The sequence below is a fragment of the Lissotriton helveticus genome, assembly GCF_964261635.1.
Source record: "Lissotriton helveticus chromosome 1_1 unlocalized genomic scaffold, aLisHel1.1 SUPER_1_unloc_5, whole genome shotgun sequence".
In the NCBI taxonomy this organism is placed as follows: domain Eukaryota; kingdom Metazoa; phylum Chordata; class Amphibia; order Caudata; family Salamandridae; genus Lissotriton; species Lissotriton helveticus.
Genome location: NW_027611692.1, coordinates 1,407,475 through 1,434,233, shown reverse-complemented (window position 1 = coordinate 1,434,233; position 26,759 = coordinate 1,407,475). Strand labels below are relative to the sequence as shown.

At 45.4% G+C, this 26,759-nt stretch overlaps 1 protein-coding gene across 1 annotated transcript; it reads right to left on the bottom strand.

Annotated features, from left to right (window-relative positions):
• Positions 1–211: 211 nt before the first annotated feature.
• Positions 212–22,191, bottom strand: LOC144806136 (uncharacterized). The gene is made up of 2 exons (XM_078672567.1): positions 21,123–22,191; positions 212–2,425 (listed from the first exon to the last, which is right to left on the bottom strand). Exons 1-2 carry the CDS (start codon positions 22,189–22,191, stop codon positions 1,758–1,760), a joined length of 1,737 nt encoding a protein of 578 aa, XP_078528693.1. The 3' UTR covers positions 212–1,757.
• Between the last annotated feature and the right edge of the window lie 4,568 nt (positions 22,192–26,759).

Sequence of the window (26,759 nt, the reverse complement as noted above, 5' to 3'; positions counted from 1 at the left end):
CTACTCTAATAAACACAGTGATGGAGCGAACTACACCCTGGAACGCCTCACATCTGAGGGGCTGGTGGTTGCAGGGCTGCGGGGGAGCATAAGCTCCTCCCCACCCTCTTCCGGGACAGACTAATCACCAAGATAGAAAACAGACACTCTGAACGTACTGATGAGTTTGAAGTATCTCCCGTCTCATCACCACATGAAACAGGCAGGCAGATTGGTTTATTAGCAAAGTTTTATTGCGTAAAATAAGACATTCTTGGCAAACAGCTCACTGCGGCAGTATCCTTTGTCTAGTTTCAATCTCCCCCTCACACTAGAACAGGACACAACTGAACTCACAAACAACATCACAGCATGCAATGAAATACTCTTTACAGTGTCTTTATCAGACAATCTGCTTTGTTTTGTAATGTATGTGAACGTTAGTTTTTGGGTATTTAATTCTCACCAAAATAGCAACCAAACTCCGGCCGACTTCTACCATATGGTCAGGCTTTGCCCAGGCCTTGACCCCTTTTGGTCCGAGGTGGAATCTGAGCTCACACAGACCTTGGGTCGCCAGGTTCCACACGATCCCTTACATCTTCTCCTGGGTGTATTTGAAGGTTTGGACGGCTCTATAGCGGACAAACATTTTCTGGGAACAGCGGTCGCTGTGGCTAAATGAGATATTGCAGTGGCCTGGGCTCAGCCCAACCCCCTACTCTGCGAAAGTGGCACCAGGGAGTGAATTGGTGCGTGGCCCAGCAGGAACATGGTTGTCGCACGAGGTGCCAAATGGCTGAACCTACTGTTTTAAATTGCCAGCTTTGGCTCTCCCATGTAACGGGGTGCTGCTTTCCAGCTTGGGTGGCTTGCATAAATACGCCTACCCACAGAGTGGGGTTTTTTACTGTCTGTCGTAGATGGAATTGGCTTTACTGTGTAAGATGTATGCGGTCTTTTTTTTTCTCTCAAAATGATAATAAAATTGATTATATAAAAAAAAGAACATTCACACCAGAATAAACCATCTCAAAACATTGTGAATTGTGTCACGGTTTTGGCAGTTGAAACTACAGAATGATATGGTTGGTGCCACCTTTGCAAGTTGTTAGAATCTAGACAGCCATGAATCCTCTTTTGATCTCTCAGCCTGGATGGGTTGTACAGAATATTTACACAGCTGGTCCGAAGATACTGATAGGGAGTAGATGTTCCTGCTTTAGTGATGAACGGAGTTTATATTTTTTGCCCTCAAGTGGTTTTTGATTCCTATTTCTTCTCCTAGTTTCTTTTTCCCATGTGCTCAGGTCTTTCAATAGTTTTTTGTTGAATCCCAGACGTTATGTATATCAGGATAGTTTATGATCCACACTTGGTAACATGTCCTCAACACTGCACACATTTCATGGGAGTCGGACAGGTTTAATTCGCAGTGAAGCAGCCTCTACGAAGTTCGTTGCTTGGTGAAATGACATTAGTGACGTTGAAGAACCTACATTCTGTTTGGAGACGCTGCGAACGTTACAGTTTGTCCTTTAACTCAAAGCTCTTCTGACATTCAGAGGAAAGGGAGGATCTCAGCCCGGAAGGGTTGTTAGATGTCATAGGAGATCTAACTTTAGCTGAAGATTCTTAGATGATGTAAAAGATCAGATTTATTTTTTTAAATTAAGGGTTTTTGGCAGTGCTTCAAGAAGGCTTCCATCTTGTATGTGTTACTTGAGGTTGCTGAGCACCACCTTTTGTTTACAGCAGTTTCCATATCCTGTACAGCGTCATGGCCGTCGCCTGTGTGTTCTTTGATGGCGTACAAGGCTTGCCTTAAGATCAAAGCTCTTGCTACACACAGTGCAGTGATAAGGCCTCTCTCCTGTGTGTACGCTTTGATGCCGTACAAGGGTCGCCTTCTGAGAAAACCTCTTGGAACACACAGTGCAGTGATAAGGCCTCTCTCCGGTGTGAGTTCTTTGATGCATTACAAGGTGTGCCTTCTGAGAAAAGGGTTTGGAACACACAGTGCAGTGATAAGGCTTCTCTCCTGTGTGTACGCTTTGATGTTGTAGAAGATTTCCCTTCTGAGTAAAACTTTTCTCACAGACATTGCAGTGAAAAGGCCGCTCTCCTTTGTGAGTTTTTTCATGTGTTGCCTTATCAGCAAACCTCACTTCATTCTCAGTGTAGGGGTACCGATCTGTGTGTGTTTGTTTGTGCAGTAAAAGATGCGTCTTTCCAGTAAATGTCTTCTTACACTCAGTACAGGCGTAAGCTCTTACGCAGGTGCATATTCTTTTCTGCTTTGCAGGTAGTGTTTTATTGTTAAAATTCTGTCTTCTGTCTATTCCTTGGTGTTTTCTTTCATTCATTTTAAAAGCAAAATTCTTCCTTCCTCTAGAAGCTTTACGTTTCTCATTCCTATTCATACTTTCTGTCTGCGACTGCTGTGCTGCAGAATGAAATGAACACTGAAAATGATACGTGGGAAATATTTCTTGAAAGAAATGCACAGTTATAATATGAGAAAGGTGGACAGTAATATATATGAAGGAAGGAAAATGTTACTACCTGTAAACAATCATTTGTTGCTTGTAGTTCTACAGTTCACATGTGGTGATCTCTCATGGGTTGGGTTCTGACTACTAAAAATAAATTAATTGAAGATTGAGTTTTGATCTGGAGAACGACTCGTAATCCTATACAGAAAGGCATAATGCATCAGCGCGCAGACTTCAATTAAAATAAGTGTGTTGTTTTCTCCATTGGAGTACAACTGCTTATATGTGTAAAATTAAAAAAATAAACTGCTTAATCTGAGCAACCTATATACTTTACAACCATACAGCAAGTGGGTGATGCATGTGAGCCTGCAACATGCAAGTGAGTAACATTTTCCATTTGCAGCAAGCTGTGGCACATCACAGGTTGTGCCATAACTTAAAAGAATAGGTAAGGTCCAGAACGCCGCAGCCAGGCTCATTCTAGGGACACCACGCCACAAACATATGACCCAACACCTACGAAGTCTCCACTTGCATCCCGTTGAGAAGAGGATCACCTTCAAACTCCTCACCCATGCCTACAAATCCCTCAACATCGGACCCACATTCCTCAATGACCGAATTTGTTTCCACCTACCAAAGAGGAACCTCTGCTCCACTGACCTCGCCCTGGCAGAGTTTCCCCGCATCAGCAGAAACAGAACCGGCGGTAGAACCTTCTCCTACATCGCAGCCAAATCCTGGAGCAAGCTCGCGGTCAACATCAGGCGCTCCCCAACCCTCCACACGTTCAGGAAGGGCCTCAAAACCTGGCTTTTTGACTGACCCGGAGCTGCTCCCCCCACCCCCAGTGCCTTAAGACCCTCACGGGTGAGTAGCATATAAACCGCTGATTGATTGATTGAAACGAAAGAATGGCTAATTGAGTTACTAATATGCATAGAACAATTAAACACTTCTGGGTATCTTCCTTGCATTGATGTCACCAGAGAAATACTTTATGAAAATATGCACAGAACCACATGTTTCTGCTTTACAATTATCTACTAGAGGTATGTTGGGTAGAAAATCCATGGTTGCATCTTTATCACACGTGGACTCAGCCTGTGGTATTTCTATGTGGTGTCTCCGCTCTGCCTGGGTGGTAAATTCAATTCCACTTGCGGAATTTGAGGAATTTGGGTAATTTCACATTCCGCGGAGAAAGTGGAATTGCCAAAACCTCCGCAATCCCCGGCTTCGTAGAATTTTTTGCTTGTTCACGCTTTCAAAATGTGTGTTCGCAAGAAATTTCCCCCCGAGCACGCAAACAGCGTTCGCGTACAGGAAAAAAGCATTGTGAACAGGCGGAAGAAGCAATTCAGCGTGTTTGCAGAATTCTGCGTGCTCATGGAGATTTTTTTCGTAGAGCTTTGCGTAACATGACTACACAAATTCCGCCCACCCCTAGTCTCCGCACGAGTAGAAAACCATTTGCCAAATTGTGCCGGTGCAAAAAACGGTCTTATTTTTCATACATTTTCAATTCTGATAATGTAGAGCATGAGTGCATGTTTAACTCTGGGTGCATATTTAACTTTGTCTTTGTAAACTTGCAGGAACTGTTCATCTACTTATGGGGTGTGTAGTTTGCTAACTGTTTGAGGAAGTGACTGCTACTAGGTAGACAACTATCTCCATTAAGGCTTGCAGTCATGTAGTGGCTTAAAAGGTGGACTTGTTACTCTTGATAAAATCTTAACTGGATGCCAGGGGTGCTCTGGTGGGATAACCAACTTTCCCATGAACATGTTCACAAGAGTTTTTTCAAAAGTATTCAAACGTTAGTGTAGGCTTGGCCAGCTTCTTTATGTATGTATCTATATGTTATTTCTATACTGCAAACCTAGCCTAAAGCTAGGGCCAAAGATGAGCATAAATAATTTTTAAAGAAGGGAGTCTTCAACTCTTTCCTAAACGGGAGCAATGTCGGGCGGTCCTGATGGATACAGGGATGTTGTTCCAGATCATGAGTTCATAGATGGAAAAGGCCTGCTAACTTTTTTTTATTTTTTTTACAGTTCTAAGTCTGCAGTCTGATGGAGTTCTCCAACTTCGCATTGAAAATAAGAGCTGAACTTAAGGACAACGAGAATGATGAACAAGTGACAAGAAAGAGGTAATAGCTACAAAAGAGGAACTTTTAAAGGGAAAAGCAAGACTACTGTCCTCAAAGAGTCTTAAACTTTGTAAGATGATACGAATAAGTAAGGAGAGCAGTCAAAATATAATTGACACAAAGACGACATGAATTTCTGACAGAGGAATCAAGCTCAGAAGGTGACTTAGACAACTCTACCTAGGAAAAAAACGTACTTGCCACTTTTTTCGCTGAGTAGGGTTTACTGAGACAAGGACGGACAATGGAATATCCACACAAACAGAGGAAGAGAAAGACAGGAAAGAGCAAATGGAAAAGATAACTCACCCCTGTAAGATGATACGAATAAGTAAGGAGAGCAGTCAAAATTTAATTGACACAAAGACGACATGAACTTCTGACAGAGGAATCAAGCTCAGAAGGTGACTTAGACGACTCTACCTAGGAAAAAAAACTACTTGCCACTTTTTTCGCTGAGTAGGGTTTACTAAGACAAGGACGGACAATGGAATATCCACACAAACAGAGGAAGAGAAAGACAGGAAAGAGCAAATGGAAAAGATAACTCACCCCATAGGAAGAGAAATTAATTAATTCTCCATTATTAACTCATCACAACATTAAATGACAAGGGATGAACTAAATATCCAGAACCTTGGCTTATATTTCTGCCCTAGTAGGGACTTAGATTACAGTTCATGTAGAATTGACATATTTCCGTTTCTAAGATATCAACATAAAATCAGACCCAAGCCAATGAACATGAGAATGGGGGAGCCCAATACAGAAAATATGACTTGTGTTCAAGAGACACTGATACTTCATGACATTGGCTGGTCTGGATAATGGAAATATATGTGCTACGAAATAGCGGGAAGCGTTACTTGGAAATGAGGCACAGATAGATCAGGGAAGCCTAACTCGCTTCAAAAAGCAAGCTACATATAACTCCTCCTTGCCTCATGATAATCTGGATGTCTTTAGTGACTTGGTCGCCAAAGACTTGTTCAAATAAATTGTTCACCAGTCAAGGCAAGAAGGGAAGAATCAGATCCAACTTGAGTAATGGACAAAGGGAGGCCATTAACACATTCCGTAATGACAACATAAGTACCAATGTCATCCGATAAACTGCAAGAATGTGGTTTTATTTTATTTTATTTTTTTATAAACTTTTATTAAGAAAAAAGAAACAACATACAAGGCAAAATACAGTGCGCATGGACATGTGTTCACAGAGGAGGACATTCGATCAAAGTGTTATAAAGCAGATCAGCACTACAGAGAGGGGGGGGGTCAGCGGGGAAACAAATCAGAGATAACAGAAAGTACGAAGTACATAGAATGTCGGATCAGGGGGAGAGGGGGACATCTTGGCTCCCCATAAGTGGAGGTGTACATATGTTCCCCCGGTATGCGTTCTACTGGCTCCAAATTTTATTTCCTTTCCGAGGTCTGCCCCGCGCCACATACACAGGCAGCGTCTGGCTCCACTCCAGTGACCCTTTCCATTACAGCATGCACACGACTCCAGAACGTCACCACCTCCGGGCACTCCCAGACGATATGAAGGAAAGTACCAACCATTCCACAACCGCGCTTACAAAACCCATCAGAGGAATAGCTCATACGAATCAAGCGTGGACCCGTAACATATACACGATGTAAGATTTTGAGCTGAACGAGTCGGAGACTGGCAGGAATCGCCACTTCCTTGGGCGAGGATAATGCAGATTGTCAATCCTCGTCATCCAGCTCCAGACCGTCACTGGTCCAACCCTCCCTGAGGCGCACCAACAGATCCACCCGACTTTTGATCAACTTTTTGTATATCAAAGAAATAGTGCTGTCGGGCACGTAGCCGTCGAGGACCCGATCTTCAAGGGGGGAGGACTCGGGGATGTCGGTTCCCGCAGGGAAAGCCGAATTCAAAGCATGGTGAATCTGTGCATACCTGAAGAATTCCCTATCACTCATGTCATATTCTATCTTTAATGCCACAAAGGTCTTGATTTTGCCCTTGGCCCTGAGGTCCTCCACCCTACTGATACCAATCATATCCCATTTTTCAAAGCCTTTCGTTTTCCAGAGACATCCCAATCTTTCCGACGCATACAGAGGGGTCGCTCGAGTCAATCGATCCCTCCATCCCACAGCCGCAGTCGCATCATGCCACACTCGTACAGCAATCTTGGTGGGTCCAGATAAATCCTTCCCCGCCACCTTGGAATAGAGCGCCCTATTGTAGTCCCCGCCCGGTAGCGGATATTTGTCCATCTCAAATGCAGGGTTAGAGACAGGAGCATAGGTTGCATGATTGATCGCACTCAGCTGAGAGGCCCAATAATAACGCCTGATATCCGGAAGTGCTATACCTCCGTCGTACCAGGGAAGTGTGAGTTTAGCAAGGGCGATACGCGAACGGCCATCCCAGATTAAACGTCTCTGCAGGCTCTCCACCTCTCGAAAATAGCTCACCGGAATAGTATCGAACGTATTCTGGAGCGCGTACAAAAACCGCGGCAAGGACATCATTTTGAAAAGAGCTGCGCGCCCGAGTGGAGATAGCGTCAGTCTGCGCCAGCGCACGACATCTAGCTTTAACCTCTGAAGAGGAGGGAGCAGATTACGCTCATAGCGAGCAGCGGGGTCCAGAGATACAAAAACCCCCAAGTACTTGAATCCCGTCGGTGAGACCTGAATAGGGCACCTGCGAGGCAGGGGAGGGAGACCACCCGAAAGCACATACACAGAGGATTTAGTCCAATTGATCACAAGGCCCGAGTTCTTTCCAAACGAAGTGTAGCAAGTCAAACAAAACATTCAGCGATTTTCGAGGGGACATGAGATACAACAAGGTATTATCTGCGTAGAGCGATACGCGATCCTCGAAATCTGGGGACCATTGGATATCCTTAATCGAGGGCTTCCACCGCAGCCAGGCAGCCAGTGGCTCCAGGGCGAGGGTGAAAAGTAGTGGTGACAACCCTGCCGTGTGCCCCTGCCGAGGACAAAAGACTCAGATACTCGGCCATTCACGACCACCTGCGCCAGTAGCTCCTCATACAAAAGTTTCACCCAACCGATGAATCCAGGACCAAAACCAAATTTCGCAAGAGTGGCCCAGAGATAAGGCCACTCTAGTGTATCGAAGGCCATCGTGGCATTAAGGAAGCCAAAATGGCCGGCTCACGAAGAGACGCTGCCCTCGCGAGAGCACCATGCAAGCGCCGCAAGGTTGAGTGCCGTATTACGGTGTGGGATAAAACCGGACTGATCCGGGTGGACCAAATCACCAATCACCTTTATCAGACGGTTGGCCAATAATTTGGCAAGAATTTTCGGTTCGGCATTTAGAAGCGAGATGGGCCTATACGAAGCACAGCGATCCCGCGGCTTCCCCTCCTTATGAATCACCACGATAGTGGCAAGATGCTGATCACGAGGAAGGGAGCCGATGTCTCGTGACTCTAGAAACATATCACGAAGATACGGAGCCATTTTATTAGGACGCAATTTGTATAATTTAATGGGCAGGCCATTGGGACCCATGGCCTTGCCAGAACGCATGGAACAAATAGCGGTAGCTACCTCATCGGCCGAAGGTGCCGCGTCCATTAGGTCTCTGTCAGCCTCAGACAGGCAGGGCAACGCAATATCACGGAGCAACAGATGAGAGTCTTCCTCCGGCCTATCAGAGACCGGAGAATAACAGTTCGGAAATGTTCCACGAAACACTCAACAATGTCAGCCGGATCCGTCACACGCACTCCATCAAGCTTCTCAATCACGGGAACCACACGACTCGCCCTTTCTTTCTTGTCCAGCCACACGATCAATTTACCTGCCTTATCTCCAACATCATACAGTCTGCCCTGTTGCTCTCTATTCATGACTTTCGCAGCATCAGTCACCAGGGCTCTGTAATCTAGTTGTTTAAGGCTGAGGGAATGAAGCTTAGCACGGGTCATGCCAAGCTCCAAGTCACTTTCCAGCTCGGTTATTTCAGTCTCTAGACGGGCCACTTCTTCATGTTTACTTTTCATGGCACCAGCGATTAGAGACAAAGCCTGCCCACGGATCACAGTCTTAAAAGCCTCCCACAATGATACAGCAGAGGACACAGATCCCACATTTTCAACAAAGTAGTGATCGAGGGACTTTATCAACTCGGCGCGGGTCTTAGGGTTGTGAAGATACCAGGGGTTTATCGGAGCGACCTCCCGCCGCATTACTCATAGTAGTATCCATGCTGAGCCACAGTGGGGAGTGATCGGATATGCCCCTGGCCAGGTGTCTTATCTCTCTGACAGAGGAGGCTTGCGCCGCTGGCATCAGAACATAGTCGAGTCTAGAGAGACTGCCATGGGCTCCAGAGTGGAAGGTGTATTGTACCTGCTCGGATGCATCAACCTCCAACAATCCACCAGGCCCAGGGTCTCCAAAAACCCACTCAACCAGGATTGAGACTTGGTAAGATCTCTGGGGGGGTAGCGAGCCACGTTGCCGGAGACAACAGAGTTAAAGTCTCCGCCCATCACCAGGATACCCTCTGGTAGCCCCAGTACCACAAGCCCAAGATCCCCAAAAGTCGAGGTCTGTAGAACCGGCGGGATATATACAGTAATCAGTGAGACAGTCCTCCCCTCCCATCTGCCGGTGAGAGCAGCATAGCGCCCCCTATCATCGAGAATTACATCATCTATTTCCAAGGGGAGAGAGGACCTGACAAGGATGCCCACGCCCCTAGAACCAGAAGTGAATCCAGAGTGTACCGCGAGACGATACCCTCGGCGATTCATGGCATGGCACGTATTTCCAATCAGATGCGTTTCCTGCAATAGTACAATATCGGGGGAGAGGCGCCGGAGTAACACCACACCCCGTTTTATCCTATCTCCCAATCCATTGACATTCCAACATATTAGTTTCAACCCACTACCCCCCATCCCGGAAAGAAATGCAGAATCCACCCGACAACGAACACAGTAACCAAATCAGAAAGGAAAACAATACGTTGCCTTGAGAAAAAATACCAAACACCCAAACTCCCCCCTCCACCCCCCAACTTGAAACCGTTACGATACCCCCCACCCTGCACCCCTGCCACACCAACTTGCAGTGTGCCTGTCGCCCTAACATTAAACTAATCTACAGAAAGAACCCCTGAGGAGGATAGAGTCCCACTCCCCCGCCACCCTCGGGTATACATGAATAAGACACAGTGGTATGAGAAGCATCGAACCCAGCTGTATGACATGTCAATTGTTCGAGAGTCGGGAATCATAAAGTCACTCTTGTTCCAACAGGCCACCCTCGGCTCCACCCGGATGCCCGGTTCGGTCATTCTGTTTGGGTAGAGTATCCAGCCAGTCACTAACTCTCTCGGGACGATCAAAGAAGAATGTCCGGTCCTTGTATTCAACACAAAGCCTAGTTGGAAATAGCATCGCATATTTCAGGCCCATGTCTCTCAGCCTTCGCTTCACCCCGTGAAACCCCATCCTTTGAACGAGCTGGGTGAAGTCCGGGTAGAAACTCACCGTCGTGTTCTCGAACTTTACGGGGCCACCCACTCTCGAAGCCTGCAGGATAATGTCTCTGTCCATAAAGTTGAAAATTCTGGTGATGATAGGCCTCGGAGGGGCACCCGGCTTCGGTTTCCCGCCCGGCACTCGATGGGCATGCTCCACAGCGAAAAGTGTACTCAGTCCTGTAAGGGCGAGGTGACTTAAGACGAGGTCTTCCACAAGGAGATCCGTTGCCAGATTGTCGGAAGTTTCAGGGACACCAATGATATGTACGTTATTGCGTCGGCCCTGTTTTCAAAATCCTTCAGTCGATGGGCAATGAGGTCATTAGAGGATCGCAGATTTCCGATTTCCGTCTGCAGGTCGGACACATCGGTCGTGAGGCTAGAGGTCTTCAGATCTAGTGACTTGACCCTTTCATTGGTCTTCGACAAGTCCGCTCTAATCAAAGTAACATCAACGGCTACAGTGTCAATTTTGAGAGCTAGAGCCTCATATTGCTGTCCAATGGAAGCCTTCATGTTGGCAATGGCACCCATGACATCCTGCAGAGTCAATTTGGTCGACGCGGCCGGGTCTTCCTTGGAATCTGCCAGAGCCCGACTGGTGCCTTCGGGGGACCCCTTGGAAAGGGTATAGCGATCCATGATGTTAGTCTGGATCGGTCCCCCACCGTAGAGGCTTTTGGTTTTCCGCTTCTCGTTGTCAGCCCTAGCCGACATCTTGAAAAGTGTGCCCCGAAGGGGCCCGTGAGACCTGGTAAAAATGGCCGCTCACAACCAAACCACCGAACACCACAAAGGTGGGCTCCAGAGGCACAAGCAGCAGCGTAGCCCAACACCCAAGCATCCACGACCGCTGGCACACAATGGATAGGCAGCGTTAGGCTGAACCTCGGGGGGACCGAAGCAATCCTGTGATCTGATAAGGCCAAAGACCCAAAAAACAAAACCGAAAGTCAGATCAGGGCAGCAGGGGTAACCCCTCAGGCCGTTGTCGTTCAACTACTCCCCGGCGTCCTGGTGTGTCAAGCCCCCGGTGTCACCGTGGGGCGGGCCTCAAAAGTTCAGATCGATGTAGCGGCGGTTCCCGAAGTCCAAATTAAATTTTATTAACAGCTAAGGTGTCAGCTGAGGTTCATCTACAAGAACCCGTCATCAAAATCAGGATATCTTTCAGGATATGTGCGGAGGGCGGCGAGGGTCTCGGGAGCCCTGTGCTCACGCGGCCATCTCGGATGCGCGCGAAGCTCCTCCTCAAGAATGTGGTTTTAATGATGGTTTGCAATTATGAACGAAAGGCTTTTCAATAATTATTAAATACGGATTGTTGTGAAATGGGAAAACCAAAATTTCCATTTGTGTAAAACACTACCCTGTACTGTACCGTGCTTTTATCTTCTAACAAATGTATGCAAGAACAAGGGGGCGTATAGTGCCCTCCAACAATAGCTCACTGGAAAGCACAGCAATAAACTAAAACCATGTATTGCTGATTCTTGAGGAGAGCCTCCCATCATATTGTATAGATAGTGAGAATTATTTTCTACAAAAGATATACACAGGAGACAATCATATTTGACAATTACCTAGGATGTGATCTTGCTAATTATGAATACAACATACGCAAGGTCTAAGAGCCTACGAACATGCTTTTTGCAATAGACCAATATCTCCATATGACTATACATGGATGCTTAGGACCATGACTTTCGACAAAATAACAATATTTTCATATTTAACAATAGATATTACAGACAAATCTCAGGGACAGCAATGGGCACCTGCTCTCCCAGCTATGCAAATGTATTTGTGGTCTGGTGGAAGGAACAGGTCTGTCGTGTAGTTCCCACTAATCCGTAGGACCTGCGCATTTGTTGGATAACATAAACTTTGGATGAGGTGCCTAGACTGGCTCCGGGCACCTCCGCAGGATGAGTTGGCTTAGAGACCAGCTAGCTCACAGTGCCACCATAAGACTCCCTAACCTTACCAGGAAGCGAATGGTTTCTGGCAACCTCTGAATGTGACAACCCTGACCCCTCAGGGATCTTGGAAACAGAACAGAACCTTTCGCTCAGTCACTCAAGCTTACTTGCTCTCAGAGAAATATACAGAGAAAACACAGAGGGACGTTTTTAATATATTTATTGAACCAATGTTATTATTGTATAGAATACATAAGCTGCAATAATCAGTAGACCGAAGCAGCTGAAAGCGATTACAAGCCCGTAAATAGTAGATATAGTTCTATCATGGTGCTAAAACAGTGTATATATGCAGTCATATAAACAAGGCAGTAATCAGGCGGACTCCTACTATGCACTCCCTACTCTGCGTGTACCTAGAGTGTGTGTGGGTGTGAAGCCAAGAATCCCCACTAAGGGACATGACAGGAGAGAATGCAGGCCACAAATTGGTTACAAACTGAACACCCCCCACGGAGATGCCAAACCGCTGCACAGTGAAGTCTCAGCCCGCACAGACCCTGGGTGTCAGCTGTAGTGCCTCCTCTACTAATCTATTGGGATGCTCATTATTTATAATAGAAAGCATCTTGTGATGTACGTACAGGTTAGACAATGTTATAGATATGTAAATAGCCCTGTCACCCTGTGGATGAAGATACGGCATTTGTACATAGTGCGTCAAGAGGCCTTGTACTTAGTGTTCAAGGCATCGTGACAATGTTGGGCGAAGCTAGATGTGTAAACAAAGTAGTGTCAGAGAAACCAATCCAAAATTGTTGTGCATGCAAATATGTGCAAAAGGTCACAGCAGAAATGTTACAGTAAAAAATATGACAATATATGAAATGAGCCACTTTGCTACATGGGCCTAACCCGGGCACATAACAGGTGGTCTGGACATCACAGAATGAAAACATGACAAACCATGCGCTGATTTGGATCCGGTATATAGATGACCTTTCCCTGCTGTGGGACGGAAGTAGGGAAATGTCTAAAAGATTACTCCAGAGACAGACAAAAACTGATCTCAACTGACAATTCACTCATTAGATCAGAAATAAATCTATAAATGACCTGGCTATCCATACTGAGCTAGAGAAGCACACATGGTCACAAGCCTACATAGAAAGGAAAAAGCAGGGAGTTGTGAATAGCGTGCATCCACAGAAACTGATAGAAAGTATCCCCTATGGTGAAATGCTACGGATCCGTAGAAACTGTGATAGCCAAGAAGTGTATGAGAAGGAAGAAAAAAGTAAGCGGCCAGCAGCCAAGCGAGAACCCAGAACATGAATAAACTACTTTTAAATCAGAGACACCAAAGGAGAGACCTGATATTACAGTAAGGTTCATCACTACATACAATACGAGGTACACAGCAGCAAGACAAATTCTAAACATTGGAAAATAATAAAAGCTGATCAGGTGATTGGACACAATATTACCTCACATCCCTCCATCACATACCCTATCCTTAAAGGACAAACAAGCCCATAGCTATGTAGATAGTCCAATGAAAGAAAGGGGCCATCTAACCTAAAAGGTTTCAGAAAATGAGGGAAATGTATGGCTTGTAAATCTGGTATCAAAATAAAGGAGGTTATTCTTCATAACAGGAAGGAAAATCAATCAATTCATAACCTGTAGCACAGATTTCTGTGTCTATATACCTGAAAGAATGTACAAACAGAAAATAATATGTGGCCAACTTGATGTTCCCCATTGGCAAGTGATGGAGCACATGAGAGGCATCAAACACCCGGACTTAAATTCACCAGTGTCTGGAGATTTTGTAAAATGCCATGATATCATTGTAGACGCGCTCGGTTTCTTTGGCCTTATGTCAGAGGAGGTGATCAAGAGAAGAAATTGAAAAGGATCGATTTAAGATCTAATACAGAGCTGGGTACCGAGGAAGTCAAGGGCCTGAATAAAGATTGGGAATTACACGGGCACATAGGATGAATACTGATGTCGAATCTGCAAACTTTCCCACTACTGACACTCTCTGGAACACATGTTAAAAAAGCCATCATTTCCTTGCAAGATTCGAAATATAGAATTTCTTTACATTTCTCAGTGCACTACTTAGGGTAAAGGGGGTATACCCCACAATCATACTAGATTGATAATGCCCACTGAAGGCACAAAAAGTTGGACTTAAAAATCAGTGATGCCACTGCGATCCCCTGCGGCTACAAAACCACCCCCAAATACAGCGTCGACCGACCAGGAGAAGGCAAAGCCATCATCCGCAAGAACACCCACCAACTGACCACTTACTCGAATGACTCAATGACTACCATGGAACACTTCCCCTTCCAGATCCAGAGCAACCCCAACACCATCCTCCGTGGCTCCCTAATCTACAAGACCCCCAGCCCCCACCCGACCTTCAACTAAGCCATCGTAGACCTCATCGCACACCAGGCTCTAGCATCCACCGATTACATCCTACTCGGAGACCTCCACTTTCACTTGGACAAGCCCAGTGACCAAAACACCGACTCCCTACTGGAGAACTTCGCCAACATCGGACTCACTAGTCACTACATAGACCCATACAGCCAGACACACGCTAGAACTCATCTTCTCCATCAGTGGGAACCACACCTACAGCCACACCACCATACTCTTCCTGATCAACCCGCACTGTGTGCACTTAACCATTCCCACTGTTCACCGCCACCCTCACCCCCCCTCCGCCCCATCTGTTGTAGCTGAAACAAGGCCACCGAAGAACTTCTTGTCAACTTTCTCAGCATGAACGCACCACCAGCAGATGCCAACACCGCAGCACACAACCGTCATCAATGGATCTCCAACTGAGCCGACACACCAGCACCCCTGAAGAAGACACCAGGCAGGCAAAACTTCAAGAAAGCCACCTGGTTCACTTCAGCCCTCCACAAGTGCAAACGTATCAGCAGACAACTCGAGAAGAGATAGAGGCACAACAAAATCCCAGAAACCCAAGCAAACCGCTGTCAACGCACACCACCTTCTTAAAAGCACAAAGAAAACAGCCATCAAAGACAGAATCAACGCCTATGCACACATCAACACAGAAGTCTTTGCCATCGTCAAGGAGTTCTTCAGTCCCAACAGTGAGACCACAGACGTTTCACCCTCCCTAAGACCTCTGCAACAAACTCAGCACATTCTTCACCACAAGATCAGGCAGAACTACAACAGCTTTGACACCCAAGACCCTGCTACAATGCCTGCCACCACCACACACAAGAAGGCCTTACCCCAACATATCATGCTCAACTGGACTCCACTCACCACAGATGACACACTCAAGCATCCACTCCAGAGCCCCACTGGATCCTTGCCCGTATCACATCTTCCATTGAGCAGCCGCAGCACCATCAACTGCGCCATCAAAACAGCCACCTTCCCTGCCGCCTGAAAACACGCCAAGATCAACCCCCCTGCTGAAGAAGCCATTTGCAGACCCGCAGACCTCCAGTACCTCAGACCTATCTCCCTCCTCCCCTCCCTTGCCAAGGTCATCGAAAAGGCCCTCAACATCCAACTCTCCAAGTTCATCGAAGCGAACCATGTCCTGAACAACTCCCAATCTGGCTTCCAAAGCAATTATATCAATCCTCGACAATGGTGAGCAAGATGCGGGCACACAGCGGCGGCAGCTCTCCCTTAGCTGCAACGGCCCACAGGACAAATCACGATGAGGCAACGTTGGCAAAGGTGCGGGCGCTCAGCGGCAGCAGCTCCCTCTCAAATGCGGCGACCCACAGGACAGATCCCAATGATGCAAAGTTGGCAAAAGTGCGGGCACTCAGCGGCAGTAGCTCTCTCTTAGCTGCAGCGGCCCTCAGGACGAATCATGATGATGCAAAGTTGGAAAAGGTGAGGGCACTCAGTGGCAGCAGCTCTGTCTTAGCTGCGGCGGCACACAGGAAGAATCACGATGATGCAAAGTTGGCAACGGTGCGGGCACGCAGCGGCAGCAGCTCTCTCTTAGCTGCGGCGGCACACAGGACGAATCACGGTGATACAAAATTGGCAAAGGTGCGTGCACTCAGCGGCAGCAGCTCTCTCTTAGCTGCGGAGACCCACAGGAGGAATCACGATGATACAAAGTTGGCAAAGGTGCGGACACTCAGCGACAGCAGCTCTCTCTTAGCTGCGGCGGCCCACAGGACGAATCACGGTAATACAAAGTTGGCAAAGGATAAACAGAACTATAAGGACGGTCAGTCCATTTACAAGCGGGCTATTATTCATCAAAAAAGTGTGTTCTACTCCTCTCAAATTGCTTCTGCTCAGAACTCAGCCAAAAAACTCTTTCAGGTGGTTAATACACTATCTATCCCACAATCTAGTGAACCCACAGATATATCCCAAGAGTTATGCAACTCCTTGGCTGATTTTTTATCTACTAAGGTTACTAAGATTTATACAGCGTTCCCCATTCCACCCCTCCCTAATGACCTAAACCCCTCCCCTCCTCAAGAACCCATCCCCCCCTTCATTTCTCCATTTTGACATGGCCAGCGCTGATCAGATCAGCAACCTCATTTCATCCACTAGATCAGGGTCTCCATTAGACCCTTGTCCTCCTTCTATTCTCAAGCTAATACCAGATGTAATCACTCCCCCTCTTTTGGAAATCTGTAACACCATTTTCAGCTCTGGAATATTCCCCGCAGCCTGGAAACAAGCAGTGATCAAGCCATTATTGAAGAAACCATCCTTGGACCCCACTGCCTCCATCAATTATCGCCCTATAGCATGTCTCCCTTTTCCTGCTAAGATAATTGAAAAACTACTGAATAGGCAGTTATCTGATTACATTGAGAGTAACCACTTACTAGACGATACTCAGTTTGGCTTCAGACAGACCCACGGGACAGAGACGGCCTTGATTAAAGCAACGGACGAAATCAGGGTAATTATGGATCAGCAGTACTTATACTTTTGGACCTATCCGCGGCTTTTGACAAGGTCGATCACTCTATTCTGATCGACCGTGTCGCATCTGTTGGCATTAATCATCTTGCAAAGGACCTCCTGGCATCTTTTCTATCGGACCGTACGCAATCTGTCAAACTGGGTTCCTACTACTCTCCCATCTTTGCGCTTCCCTGTGGGGTGCCGCAGGGTTCCTCGCTAAGTCCCACGTTATTCAACATCTACGTCTTGGACTTAGCAAGGGTAATCAAATCATATGGACTGAGCTTAACCACCTACGCTGACGATACCCAGCTGGTCCTAGCAGTTCACAAAGATGGAGCAGAAGTAGCCTCAAGATTTCAGGAGGCGATGCTAGCCACCAGTTCATGGATGACCAATAACTGTTTAAAGTTAAACTCGGATAAAACCGAGGTCATGACGTTTGGAAATCCATCTCCCGTCTGGTCGTCCATCTGGTGGCCCAAAGTTCTGGGCCTTCCACCTCAACCTGTCCCCCAGGTTAGGAATCTGGGAGTGATGGTTGATGACAAACTCCTTTTCAACCACCACGTTAATAATGTGGTATCCTCCTCCTTCTATCTTTTAAAGAAAATCAAAAAATTGATTCCCTATCTTCCATCTTCGTCGAGTAAAACCCTTGACACTCCTTCTTAATGCCCAAGATAAAGTGCTGAATAAACTTCAGTCTGTGCAGAATGCTGCTGCGAGGGTGTTACTCCGGATTCCCAAATTTAAATCAATTACGAATGCCATTCGCCATCTCCATTGGCGTAGGGTCCGAAACCGGATCAAGTTTAAGGCCCTTTGCATCGCCTACAAGGCCATTAATAACTCAGGGCCTCAGTTTCTTGTGGATGCCTTTCGCATTTACATTCCCACTAGAACTCTTCGCTCTTCCACGGTCCTTCGTCTCCCTGTCCCTCGGACAAAAACATCATCTTGGGTAGACAGACGTTTTCTTGTGGCCACCGCAAAATTATGGAACTCTCTTCCCATTTCCATCAGAAGTTGTCCCACTCTCCTAATCTTTAGGAAACAACTAAAGACCTGGTTATTTAATCAGTAGCGTCCTCTTGTTTTTAGGCTGGTATTGTCCTATGCGCCGAGACACCCTAGGGTAGTTGTGCGCAATACAAATTTCCCAAACATAAACAAACAAACAAACAAAGGTGCGGGCATTCAGCGGCAGCAGCTCTCTCTTAGCTGCGGTGGCCCACAGGGCGAATCACAGTGATACAAAGTTGGCAAAGGTGAGGGCACTCGGTGGCAGCAGCTCCCTCTTAGCTACGGCGGCCCACAGGATGAAGGATGGTCTCGACCAGGCTGGCACAACGGTGGGCACTCAGCGGCTACAGCTCTCTGTTAGCTGCAGCAGCCCACACAGATTCAGCGAAGGTTCCGAATGTTCATATTCGGGCAGGCTCTCAGCGGTGACAGCTCTCTCTAAGCTGCAGCGGCCCACACAGATTTAGCAAAGGTTCCGGAGGTTCAAATTCAGGCAGGCTCTCAGTTGCGGCAGCTCTCGCTTAGCTGTAGCGCCCCACACTGATTCAGCAAAGGTTCCCAGTCTGCGTTCCTCACAGTAGAACTAGAGACTCCGGATTGCAAGCAGAATTCCTCACACAGGAATTCCAATGGGGTGAAGTCTAATGTCCCTGAGACTTCGGCAGGAGGCGCCCTTGATTCAGGCCCTCGAGTATTTTCTTCAGCAAGCTTGGTGAAAGTTTCAAAAGCCCTTTCCTCTGTTCACTCGGACAGAGTTTCGTCTTGACATCCACAAGGAACACACCTGGACAAGGTTCAGGGGCAGTGTTTTATACCTAAAAAGTCTTTGTTCTCTAAAGCCACAAATCACTAAATCCAGTCAGAACCAGTCGGTGGGGTCGGGGAGAACTTGGTTTATGAGGCGACATCTTGCCCTTTCAGAATGCAGGGGTCTCCTATCAGACGCACAGTGTGGGGGCGGGGGGGGTGGAGCCATCATTCACGGCCTTGCTCAGATCAAAGAGTCACCCCTCCCAATCCTCTGAGTACTGATCTCTCTCTCCAGCCAGGTCTGACCCAGCTGGCCCTGCTGCTCCAAAACCAGATGGCCAATACATATACTAGCAAAGCCTACAGGAAAGCTTAGGCAAGAAAACCTAGAAGAGCCATTTTCGAACATGGGATATATAAATGGTTCTTACGAAAAGGTGTATCTCAATGTCCTGAGCATAAACATATCAAACTTGAAGTTCCTATCAGGTTCTGGGGGTTAGATAGGATTATAGAAGGTAATGGTCAACCTGCCCATTCTGGCCTATGAGAACGATGGTAACAGTGAGATGGAAGGTAACTCGCTATTGGAACATGCTACACAGACCTAGGCATTATGGTTATCCTAAGTCATACAGTCATCTTTACACAGGGAGCATTTGTGCTGTGGCACAAGTGATTGGCAGTGGCACGGTGCCCAGAGCATCTAAATCCAGCTAACATAAAAGATAGGAAGAGAAAAGAGGAAGGGAGACCCACGCCAATGATGCTAGGTCTAACAAAACATAATTGAAGCAGCTGTTTAAAGCAACACATGGAATGTTGATTTTCTTTCTTCTGCTCTATTTTGCTAGCTTACTGTGACAAGCAGAGAGAACAAGCTTATTTATTCAACTCCTTAGATAGAGGAAAGGTGGAATCATGGAATCTTTCTGCATGTTTCTACATGTTCCGAGGTACTGCAGCTTTTATATGACTTGTATTGAACTGTTTCTAATATCTGTGTGCAAAAAATATCCCACAGGTTTTTGATGTGTTTAATTTTGCACTAGAGGCTTTATTTTTATTCTTCATGTTTGCAAACATAATTGCTCTTTCATATGAAAGAGCTACGCAACAAGGTTTTAAGTGGTTTGTGGGAAAGGTGATGGTGTGAACATGTATTATATGAGATAAAGTACCACCTGGCACACATTATAAGATTACCGCAAGTCACCTCGGAGTCACATAACCTTATAAATTAACTCTGCCTTCGGCCTCGTTCCTCTATATAGTTATGGAACTCCTCGCTGACATGCAATATTCTTATAATGTGTGGCCTGAGGTACTTTATCCCTAATATATTTTCACTGAATAAGGTTAAAGTGAAATTATAGTTGGTTTTGTTATAACACCTTAATGGATCTTTAAAAAAATAAAAAATAAATTTGCTTAAAAAACAAGGGTGAAGTGCATTTATAGTTAAAACTTAAAACTGATCAAACCACTGCAATATGCAAGTTCTAGTTAGAACCACAATCCATAACTCGCACTACGGGTGTGCAAACCCTAACTCATGATGCGATGAGATTTTACATACTTAAAGAGTTTGCTAAAGGCAGGATGTTGCTGTAGGGAGATCATCTCTACTTTTGTCTGTGCATAAAACAATTCATAACACACTTGGGACTGAGCTAGAGGTTGGGAGGGTGAACTCACCAATGACACATAACAAATCACTTTGTGTAACTGTCTATCAGGAGAAGGTGAGCAGTCCTGGAGAACCCTGCAGTGACAAGAACATCCCTGGTGGGCCATGCTGTTGAGGCTGAATACAGGCTAGGATTTTTATATCAGGAACTGGAGATGACTGCGTTTAACCCACTGTAACTGTGCAACAGGAAACAGTTCCCTCTCTAGACTGCGCATGTCTTCTATTCTCAATGAACACCACATCACTTGCATCAGACTATTAAGTTTGATTCCAGCCAGTAATTCCTCCCATGAATAGCTCTATTTCCAGTTCCTCAGCCTGGAATGGGGACGAACAAGGAAGGACGAGAGGTACTGGCCTACTTGTCTCATGCAGAGTCCCATTACCAGGCCTCTTTCTGCACAGGAAGGATGCAGTCCTGTGTGGAACCAGATAAGAGTGCAGGGACACATCTGCACCCTGTGTACTCTGGGGGTCAGTATCTCTCAGGGGGTTCCACCCACCCAAACCATATTAATCTCCTCGGAGACTTACTAAAATCTGCCCATATGCATTCCAAAGAGGTTACATGTGTTAGTGCCCTCCGCGTGTACATGTATAGCAAAACACATACCTGGGGTGGCTTTGGACGGCAATAAATGTGACTGTGTTGGTCCTGTCTCCATTGAGTCTGGGGGGGCGTCTTCATCTGCAGTAATTGTGTCCAGTTCTAGGCATGATGGAGGCACAGGCTGACCCCGCTCTTCTGGACAGAGCAGTTCTGCCTTGCAGTTCTGATGTTGATCCTGTGATTCAGGGTTCAGTAGCTTGTAGTTCCGATTTGAATCCTGCTCCTCAGGGTGCAGTGGTTCCACCGTGTTGTTCTGATCTGTTTTTTGTGCTTCAGGAAACACTGATTCTCTCTCTCGGAACACTGACTGTATGCTTTGATCTTCCTCTGGTGCCTGGCCAAGAACAAATTCTGAGTGAAGACACAGGTTTGCCTCCAGTGATCTGCCTGGAGGATCCAACTGAGAGCATCTGGATAGAGTACAATCCAGCTGTAGTCCATTTCCATCTGGAAACCCAGGCTGCATGCACTGGTCCTGCTGTGATTCATGTACATCTGGAAACTCAGGTTGCAAGCACTTATCCGCCCGTGGGTCACGTTGATCTGGAAACACTGGCTGTAGACAAAGGTTTGGCTCATATGGACGCACTTGAACATCAGTCGGAGAAGAGAGCGTACACTCCTGCTTTGGTGCATGCCCATCAGAGAACACCGGCTGAAGACACAAGCTCAGATCCCCTGTCCTGTCCAGTTGAGGTGTCACAGACCGGCTAACAGTACAATCTCTAATGCTCACTGGACAGACCATCTCCAAAGACACCGTATCATTATCTAGGGAACCTTGATCCTTTTCTATCCAGATTTTCTTAATCAGCCCAGCGACTCTAGAAGGTACGTCCTCCACAGTATTCATCAAGTTATCCAGTTTGGCTTCCAACTCCTCCAGCATGGATAAAAGGATAATGTGGGGGAGGTCATCCAGAAGCAGTTCCTGCTCCTGGTCCCTCTGAGCACCATTTCGGGATCCTGAAGTTGAGATGTCATGAAGAGGTAAAGACGGGACTATGGCTCTTACGTATTCACGTGAACACTGCGCTGTCACTTTCTTTCCTGGAGCCCGTCTTCTGCCCATTCTGGTACTCTAATTTTCAAGTCTCAAGTGTCTACAGAGGAGAGGAAATAGGAAAAGATAACACGTTAATACAGAACCACTAGGCCAAAATATTCCTTCCTGTCTCACCAACCCCAGTGTGATCAGAGGAAATTGCGAATTTCTAAAGCCAGAAAAAAATTGAATCATTAAAATTTAACAATATCCATAACATAGTTCATATATTATGAAAGGCACTGATTTGAAATGCATTTCCAACTCTATGTGTGTTCCTTGGTCTGCTCAAATTGCACACTTTTGTAAAAAGAATTTATACTGTAAGAGCCTTGCAGCAATGAAAGGTTTATAATACCCTAACAGACAAGACTGCTCTATCATTCTCACTTGCACTGTACACCTCTCTTTTGCAATATTCAGTTCAGTGACGGAAGCACGAACCAACATACCAAACCTCTACAGGATCTACAAAACACTTGTTATGTCATTACATGTAAAGAGAGCATGTTCAACCTGGGGTTTCTTGGAATTGAATCAGAAATATGCAAAATAGAAGACAACGAATCAGACCAGGGAAGAATGTGGTATGAGTAGGCTTGTGGGCTGTTAGATTTCTGGGAAAACACTTGAAGTTAGATTCAAATGGATTTAGCCGGGAGAGAGCTCCGTATGGAAGGAGCTTGTACCACAAAGCTGCGTCCACCTGATCTGATCACCTATAATTTCGGAATAGCAAGTAAATTCAAGTGAGATCGTAAGTTTTTTGCGGGTGTATCTTCTAATGAAGTGAGGGGCTAGACCTCTCAACCCTTTAGGGCTCAGGCAGAGGGTCTTAGACTGGATTTGTTATTTCAATATAGGTGTGACGTGTGCCCACCTCGGTAGATGATGTAGTAAACAAGCTGCTTCGCTGTGAATTACTTTTAGTCTATGAATGGTGATACTGGGTATTCTTACATATACTCGGTTGGCATAATGCGCTCTAGATAGGACTGCAGCCACCACTATTGCTTTTCTTGTCTGAAGTGGGAGGAGTTAGTTTCTTAAGCAGCTTCAGCATAAATCTGCATTTAGATCCTACGGCTCCAGCCTGCTGGTTCTTGCTAAGAATACTATCGATTATCACTCAGAGGCTTTTAGCTGTGGGTTTAGGCTCCGGTGTCAATCTAATTTTTGTTGGTGAGTAAAGTTGTTTCCAAATGTTCTTTTGAACTACAATCTCAGTTTTGTCCACATACGGTTTTAGCTGATTCAACCTCATCAAATAATCATCAAATTGCATCATATTTTGATACTGGAGTTGTGAGGCTGACATTCCATTGATAATAATTATCTGAGAGCTGGTGTAGTTATAAAGCCTGGAACTTCTTGAAGACAGTTCTCTGACCAATAGTTGTTGCAGGTTAAGGGAGCGGAGGTATTACCCTATAATTTTTGGTTATATCTGGGACTTCTCCCTGGTTTTTCAGTATCGTGAGCTCTACAGAATTTTGAAACACACTTGGAACGACAGCTTGAGCTGCTGAATTGATGAAAACGCTCTGCAGGGGATTGCTCAAAACATGGCACAGCAGTCTCAGCGCCCAGATACCATTAGGGGTGCACTTTACAAATGCTGATTGATTGATTGCTGAAGTCAGAGATTCCATGACTGCTGGAGGGCAAGGTCATTGGTGACCCGGATTTGACCTTGATCATAAATTCATGTAGCTTGTTTATTTCTTCAAACAAGGATAAGGTGGTTGAGTTCTTTTAGACTTGACATCAGAAAAAAAGCCTTACATAAGAAAGTAAGAGATAAGGAGATAAATAGGAAATGTAGGAAGCTGTACAATGAAGCTAGAAAAACTAGGATAAATGAAATGAAAGAGAAGGCTTGGGAGAACATTAAAGAAGCTTCAACGAGTAAAGACAGTTCCCTATTTTGCCTATTGACTTTTATATCATGCTGGAAAATGTAACCATGGCCACAAATGCAAGCAAGAGTAGCAAGGCCCCAGACCTGGATGGGGTACCAATTAATGTATTTAGGTCAATTCCGCAGCTGTGGTCCCCAATATTAACACAGGTTTTATGAGCATGCTGTGCAAAAGAATTTATAGATACATGGTGCGAACCGATCATTGTCCCACTTTTTAAGAAGGGGAATCGGGAAAATCGCGCCTGCTACCGCCCGATATCCTTATTAGAGTCACTTATGAAGGTAGCAGGAAGGATTGTTTTAGATCGGTTGCAAACACGGGCAGAAGAAAATAATATTTTAAGTGATGTACACTAGGGTTTTAGATCTGGTTTAGGAATCAACGAGCAGGCTCTTACTCTTAGTATTTTAATTGGAAAGTACACTCAGGCTAAATCAGGGACATTTTATTTGGCATTCGTCGACCTTACAGCCGCATTTGACTGCATTATACACAGAAAACTATGGGGCATTCTTAGTGATATCAAGGTCGACCCAACACTAATCCAGTTTATAAGAAAGGTATACCCTGGGGCAACAGCTATTGTTCGTTACGGACTTAAGGGAGAGTGTACCGCACTGTTCAAAGTGGAGAGGGGAGTCAGGCAAGGATGCGTTTTGGCACCACTCCTGTTCACTCTTTATACCAACGCATTGGAACAGGAGTAGGTGTCAAATGCTAGGGAGCCGCCTTATGTAAATAAGCGCCCGATAGTCTCCCTTCTCTACACGGATGATGCGTTACTTATGGCACGTACACAGATTGGTTTACATGGGGGTCTTACTTTTTATACTAGTGTTATGGACAACCTGGGTTTGAAAATTAATGCAAAGAAAAGCTTTATAATGACTTGTGGGAGAGGGAAACAAAAGTGTAGAAGCTTTCAAGCTTCAGGGAGCAGGGTGGAACCTATTAACTATTTTACATATCTGGGTGTCCTATGTAACCGTACAGGGTCTTGGGCTCAAGTGATCAAGACTAGGAACCTTTTGTTTATGAAGTCTACTGCGGCCTTAATTAATTTTACAAAAAACTGGGCTAAAGGACGCCCGAAATTCTCCTGAAAATGTACCAGGCTAAATGCGTGAGCATAGCAACCTTTGGGACGGGAATATGGGGATTTCACGATTGTGCACCAATCCAACATGTCGAAAATGCTTTAAGATTTATATTGACAGTTTCCACCAGCACCCCAGTTTTTACCTGCCACACAAGTTAGGTGTATCATACATCTCAGACTTAATCAAGGTACAACCTGTGCTGCTCTGGCATAGAATTTAGACCTCCACCAGCACAGGCCTAAATAAGGAAATCCTAACTGACGAAATGAAATTAGACCATGCCAGCAAGATTACTTGGCTAAAATACGTTAAAAACTTTATGCAGGATATTGAGCCTCCATAATACTTTTGCCTACCTGAAGCAATGAATTCCATACATCGGAAGGAATTCAAAAATGCTTGTATGACTTTCCTGGAAGAGAACAGGTAAGCTCTGGAAATGAATAAACGTATGGTGGTTCAGCACCAAATAATTACTATAACGTATAACATCCAACCGTATCTATTGTGCTGTACAGGGGGATACCATGGGAACGTGTTAACATGTTTTAGATTTGGGACCTTCCATCGTTTGATTAGTCACCCAGACATTAACAATTTGTCAAAGGGAATAATGCCCGTGCCCCTGCGATAATATCTCTCCATAAGCAACTATCCATGTAATCCTATTCTGTAAATTTTCCGTAAATGAACGACGTAGATGGATTATACCTCTATTAAAACAGGGGGGATGGAGACAATGCCATCCAGCTCTTTTGTATTTACAGATGTCGGATAACTATTATCGCATTGGAACGATGGTGGGTTTCCTAAAAAGCATACTGAGAGCAAGGAACATTTTAAATGTTAGGTGTCCAAAAGAAAATATATGCGATGTGTTATTTCTATGTTGACGAACTGGAAATAGCGACAGTAAATGAACTGTTTTATGAACTTGTACATATTTATGTTTACCATTGTATTTTTAGAAGTGAGATGAGATGTTTTTAATTGACTGGTTTTTTGATTTTACATTTGCTGCTTGTGGATCAAGTTAGAAAAATCTACCGGAATACAAACGCTGATCAAATTCTGATTGGACCATATGCAAGGAGAGATGATTATATTGGATTGATTCAAATTATACGCCCAGATCAGATCTAAGGGATTTTTTTTATGTGAGCTGAGCATGTAAACTCAACATTATTCACTCAGCAAATTCATTATCTTTAGGGACCGAGTTGAAGTCATCAATTCCAAAATTGAGAAAGGGAGCAGATCTACACCTTCAGTTTGAGTAATTTGTTTCAGAGATGTGCGGATCCACTGGTGAATAATTGCTGCTATCTCACCTCCTTTCTCTGAGCTCGTTCTCTTTTGGTTATCTTCGGGTATGGCTTCTGGAGATCTAGAGTAAATTCCTCTGACAACCAGGTTTCAGTTAAGAACAGGATGTCAGGCTTAGGAGATTCTAATAATTGTAGTATTTCCACCTTATCTTTGCCTAGGGAGGGTGGGTTTAGTTAAGCCGCTTTTAACTACTCCTCAATCTGAGGATGTAGAAGAGTCTTATTGTTTTTATGTCCGCAGT

What these genes read in the sequence shown, in the direction of transcription:
- LOC144806136 (XM_078672567.1), bottom strand. Translation starts at nt 22,191, where the DNA reads ATGGGCAGAAGACGGGCTCCAGGAAAGAAAGTGACAGCGCAGTGTTCA. An exon ending in GCCGTCCAAAGCCACCCCAG is followed by an intron (nt 2,426 to 21,122) that starts GTATGTGTTTTG and finishes TTCATTCTGCAG; the next exon opens with CACAGCAGTCGCAGACAGAA.